This window comes from Osmerus eperlanus, chromosome 6, assembly GCF_963692335.1.
Source record: "Osmerus eperlanus chromosome 6, fOsmEpe2.1, whole genome shotgun sequence".
Taxonomy (NCBI): Eukaryota; Metazoa; Chordata; class Actinopteri; order Osmeriformes; family Osmeridae; genus Osmerus; species Osmerus eperlanus.
In genome coordinates, this window is record NC_085023.1 from 3,036,110 (window position 1) to 3,042,109 (window position 6,000).

The window sequence follows — 6,000 nt, forward strand, 5'->3', positions numbered from 1 at the left end:
CGGAGCTGGTTCATGAAGGAGGACGTGAGACATAGCGCGTCACTAGCAACGCGTCATTTTATGCGCAGGGCACTCCCTCCTAATAGGGCGGGGTATATAAGGGGTTCCCGGCATATGCATCGCTAGTGCGACATAGACTTCAGTCTTCCTGCTGCCTCCGCCTCCCCGGCCTCCACCCTTGGTTCTGTTTCCTGTTTCAGGGGGAATGCGTCACTGCTCTCTGCTCGGAGGTCGAGACGGTGTCTCGTTGGATGCGGCAGGGAGCCGATGCGAGCAGAACCACAATGCCAAATCAAATGTACAATCGTGTTTTGTATAGTGTGAAATAAAGTATTCGTAAAGTCATACTGAGTCCTCCTGCCTGAACCTTGGTAGTTTACCAAACCTTGGTAGTTTTACCACATACAGATAATCCAGAGTGGATTACTCTAATCGTATAACTTTCTCGGAATAGGCAGTGCCTGATAGTTTATCCATGTAACCAGGCAGGAAGGGGAGATGTGGAACAATTCTATTTTAACACCATTACTGTGTCTTGCTTGGCTAATACTGTACATTCCAGAATATAAACACTGAAAACCAGGATAGAAACACAGCAGTTCATGTAACCCCTGGCTAAAAACACATTGCACTTCCTAAAAACCCCAGACAGTAACACTGCACTTCCTAAAAACCAGGACAGAAACACTGCACTTCTAAAAACCTGGACAGAAACACTGCACTTCTAAAAACATGGACAGAAACACTGCACTTCCTAAAAACCTGGACAGAAACACTGCACTTATAAAAACCTGGACAGAAACACTGCACTTTTAAATACTTGGACAGAAACACTGCACTTCCTAAAAACCTGGAAAGAAACACTGCACTTCCTAAAAATCTTGACAGACACACTGCACTTCCTAATAACCAGAAACACTGCACTTCCAAAAACCAGAACAGAAACACTGCACTTTTAAAAACCTGTACAGAAACACTGCACTTCCAAAAACCAGGACAGAAACACTGCACTTCCTAAAAACCAGGACAGAAACACTGCACTTCCAAAAAACCTGGACAGAAACACTGCACTTTTAAAAACTTGGACAGAAACACTGCACCTCCTAAAAACCAGGACAGAAACACTGCACTTTTAAAAACCTGGACAGAAAAACTGCACTTCCTAAAAACCTGCACAGTAACACTGCACTTCGTAAAAACGTGGACAGAAACACTGCACTTCCTAAAAACCTGGACAGAAACACTGCACTTATAAAAACCTGGACAGAAACACTGCACTTTTAAAAACTTGGACAGAAACACTGCACTTCCTAAAAACCTGGACAGTAACACTGCACTTTGTAAAAACCTGGACAGAAACACTGCACTTCCTAAAAACCTGGTCAGAAACACTGCACCTCCTAAAAACATGGACAGAAACACTGCACTTCCTAAAAACCTGGTCAGAAACACTGCACCTCCTAAAAACATGGACAGAAACACGGCACTTCCTAAAAACCTGGACAGAAACACTGCACTTCCTAAAAACATGGACAGTAACACTGCATTTCCTAAAAACCTGGACAGAAACACTGCACTTCCTAAAAACCAGGACAGAAACACTGTACTTCCTAAAAACATGGACAGAAACACTGCACTTCCTAAAAACCTGGACCGTAACACTGCACTTCTAAAAACCAGGAAAGAAACACTGCACTTCCTAAAAACCAGGACAGAAACACTGCACTTCCTAAAAACCAGGACAGAAACACTGCACTTCCTGAAAAACTGGATTGAAACATATTTAACATCCTGGATGGAAGCACTTCCTGGATCCCTGGATGTTGTTGTTTGTAGATAATGATAAAAAGACATCCACAACATCCAATGATAAGTGTCGATGATAACCTGCAGGAGACATCAGAGACAGTAAGAATGGCCTGTGCTCTGTTTGTCACGCATGTATAGACATGACTAATAAAATGCCTGATGTATTGTAAACTGTGCGGTGAGTCAAGGAAGCTGTAGCTAAATCTATGTGACAGATAACCCCACTCTCATCAATCTGGAGGAGTTTAAGACCCTAAGCATGTTTAAATAAACCTGTCTGCTCTCCAGAACCTCTCCATCCTGTTTACTCATCCCCCCTCTCCCCTCCTTCCTCTCTCCTCCAGTCCTCCCTTATCCCTTAACCTCTCTCTTTCTCTATCTCCCCCAGCTCTCAATCTCTCGCTATCTATCTCCTCTCTTTCTCTCTGTTCTTCCCTCCTTCCATCTTTCTCTCCTCCATCTCTTCATTTACCACTTACCATGTATCACTCTGGCTCTTTCTCTACCCCGTTCTCCCCCTCTCCCTCTAACCCATTAGTCGTTTCTCCTCAGGTGTACAGCAGCCCTGGGAACAAGCAAAGGAGGACGTAAGAGGGGCCATTTTTTATTTAGACGAAAAACGTGCAGATCTGTGCTGACTGAAGTCAGGATGTCTCCCTGGGCCGAGAGCCCAGCACAGCCTGTCTTCAATCAGGGCTGTGTGTTAAAGAGGGGTCCCTCCTATGCCTTCCACAACACAACAGCAGCGCACATACGGCTGGATACTGCTGAGGTAATTGCAGTTCTCTACAGGAGTGAATTTATTACAACCCCAGTCAGAGTCCCTGGATTCTTCATTATCCCAGAGATTTACCACGTAATCTATGCTGTCACTCTCTCTTGGTGCGTGTTCCTGCTATTACTCTCATTAAATGCTTTAGGTCCTGGGTGACAGTGGCATTATTCATCCTTGCCGGTGCACGGGGTTAGGCACAGTGGCACTCTGACTGGCTGGCTGACTGGCTGGCTAGCTGGGCAGGAAGGATGACTGACTCACTGGCTGGCTGATTGGTTGGCTAGCTGTCTGGCTGGTTCGTTAGATTGATTGGTAGCTGGATAGCTGTCTGACAGGGTGGGTTGTTGGTTGCTTGGCAGGATGAATGGATTGTCGGCTGGCTAGGTAGAGAGTTGGCTGGCTGGCAGTTTACTGGCTGGGTGGCTCGGGGTAGCAGGCAAGCTGACTTGCTGATTGACTGTGTGGGCAGCTGGCTGGCTGACTGGGTGGTTGGCTGGCTGGCTAGTTGGTTGAGTGGGAGCTGAGTGACTGGTTGTTTGGCGGGGTAGCTGGTTGGGTAGCTTGGTACTTCGATGGTTGGCTAGATAGCTAGCTGGCTGGCTGACTGGATAGCTGGCTGGCTGACTGGATATCTGGCTGACTGACTGGATAGCTGGCTGGCTGGCTGGATAACTGGCTGGGTAGATGGCTGGCTGGATAGCTGGCTGGATGGCTACCTGGCTAGTTGGCTGACTGGTTGGGTTGTTGTGTGGCTGGATAGCTGGATGGATGGATGGCTGGATAGCTGGCTGGATGGTTGTCTGACTTGATGACTGGCTGGCTGGCTGGCTCAGTGGTTTTGTAAATCCATGTTTTTGCTTTGCTTCCTTCTCATGTTTTCTCTACTGGGTGTGAGCCAGAATCCAATTTAACAAGTGGAGATGATGTTGCCGTCCGTTCCCTCAGTGGGAACTCCTTAGAGGAAGTCTGTTCTTCTGCAGGACAGAGCCTCCTTTCAGGAGGAAAGCGCCTGTCTCTTTCAATCCTGTTGAATGGAAAAACTTCCTCCTGAGACATGGCAGGCACACTGTCCCTGTCCCCTAAACACTGCCATTCAGAGCTGAAGAAGGAGTAACAGAAGCAAGGGGCCATTGTTCAGCTAGTTCTGATAAAAAATATATAAAAAAATCGTTAAAGACCTACATTTCTCCTGACAATCAATCTTGAATCATTTCGCACTCTTTGTCCCCACTGAACCATAACCTCTCGTCCTAAAATGATCTATGAGCTACTTAATCATTGATGCTAGAGTTGACACACATTAGGAACACAAGTAAAAAATGAACTCAAAGGACAAACAGTATTCTGCCTGGAGCTGGCATTGTATTAACTGTATCATTCATCACCCATATTCAAATGACAACACAGCATTGGTGCTTAATTGATCTCCTCTCATGGTCGGGAGGATAAACTCATCCAGGCTGCGGGCTGCGCTCGGAGCAGATATCAGCTCCGGACTTCACAGGGAATAACTCCACTCTCATAACGCTGTTGATTAGCTGCTATGGCAACCCAGCGGAACATTACCTGTCAAATTGCAAGTGAGCCAAAACGATGGTGACGTCTATGGAGAGGTGCACACGGTGATGAGTCAGATGTGTGTGTGATCACTCTCTCCCTTTTCAAATCTCTTTCTCTTGTCTTCTCATCTGCTCCCCTCCTTCCCCTTCGGTTTCCCTCTCCCTTTCCTCTTTCACTCTCCGCCACCCTCTCTCTCTCTGTGCAGTTCTCTCTCCACCTCTACCCTCTCTCTGTGCAGTTCTGTCCATCTCCACCCTCTCTCTCTCTGTGCAGTTCTCTCTCCACCTCTACCCTCTCTCTGTGCAGTTCTGTCCATCTCCACCCTCTCTCTCTCTGTGCAGTTCTCTCTTCATCTCCCTGTTTTCTTTTGGTCATCCTTAGTGTCTCTCCCTTCCTCTGTTTCGCTCTCCCTTTCATCTCTAACCCCCCCCCCCTCCCCCCTCGTACTCAACGGGTCACAGGAAACAGGAAGTGGTACCGTCGTAGCAGAAGCCATGCAGGCAGGGGCTGGAGCTGCACTCGTCCACGTCGACCTCGCAGCGGGGGCCGGTGTAGCCACGGCGACACTGGCAGCGGAACCCCAGCGGGAAGCGCTCGTGATCGTGCTCCTCCAGGCACCCTGCGCCGTTCTCACACGGGTTACTGTCCTCGCAGGGGAGGAACTCACAGTCACGACCTGGGGGGAGGGAGGGGAGGAGGGAGGGGAGGAGGGAGAGGGTGGAGGATGAGGAGGTTGTCGGGAGGGGAATAGAGAGAGAGAGAGAGTGAAAAAGAAAAGTGAGAGAGGGTGACAGAGAGAGAGAGAGAGAGAGGGTGACAGAGAGAGAGAGAGAAGAGAGACAGAGAGACAGAGAGAGAGAGAGAGAGAGACAGAGAGAGAGAGAGAGAGAGAGAGAGAGAGAGAGAGAGAGAGAGAGAGAGAGAGAGAGAGAGAGAGAGAGAGAGAGAGAGTAGAGTAGTCAGTCCTGAGAGTAATTTGGTGCTATTTCTACTAGGGTTCCCAGGGGAACTACCCACGATGCCAGCGTCTCTATTCATCTGAGTGATGTATCGTGTGTGCCGTTTCGTCTCAAATGAAAATGAAGAAGAAGGAGCTGTACAGGAAGGAAAGATGAATCAAACGTCCGTGTTTGTGGTGAGGTCACACGCTACAATACTTGAAGTGATTTGTGCTATTTGTTTCTTTCATTTCCCCCGCTAGACCAGGAGGACTTCCATGTGCTCAAACATCAACACCTGTCATGCATGAATGGTTCCTAACCACCTTGACTACCGTGTTAAAAGATGATGCTGTTACATATCTATGTATAGGAAGTCGTAAATGGCAACCCTACATGCTCAGAGGGCGCAGAATGAGCTGCTTTTAAAGCACTGAAGTCTCGTGACCTCTTAACTGGGATTGACTTGACACAGCCAGGCACCTTCAAGCTAAACAACAAGCCAGAGTATTTTAAGTCCAAAAGAAATGTATTTTCCTGAGACGAGGGGAGAAAGCACAACTGATATCTTTTCCCAGATCAAATGGGAGAACTTTTGGTGAAAGCAAAAAGAATACACAAACAGTTTTTTTTGTTTCCACAAAAAGACGGTTTAGAACTTTAGAAAACGCAAACAAAGCCAGACATTGCATATGAAATGAGCACAGCAAGAGGAGCAGATTGTGGGAAAGCATGCATTTATATTGTCACGCTATCAAGAAAACAGATCTGTTTCCTACTTCTGATAATCTCTGGAAAATGACGCACCCACAACAAAGACACAGGAGTATATTTTTAGGGAGACATACCACCTCCAGGTAGCACAACACTAACCAGCTATAGCACTGAACTTGAGTCAGCAGTTACAATCCAGCTCAG

At 47.3% G+C, this 6,000-nt stretch overlaps 1 protein-coding gene across 1 annotated transcript in view; it reads right to left on the reverse strand.

The window, feature by feature from the left end:
- Positions 1–6,000, reverse strand: part of eys (eyes shut homolog) — a 190,205-nt gene that overhangs the window by 132,301 nt on the left and 51,904 nt on the right. The window contains 1 exon segment of the mRNA XM_062464477.1: positions 4,623–4,820. Coding sequence (XP_062320461.1) covers positions 4,623–4,820 — 198 coding nt within the window.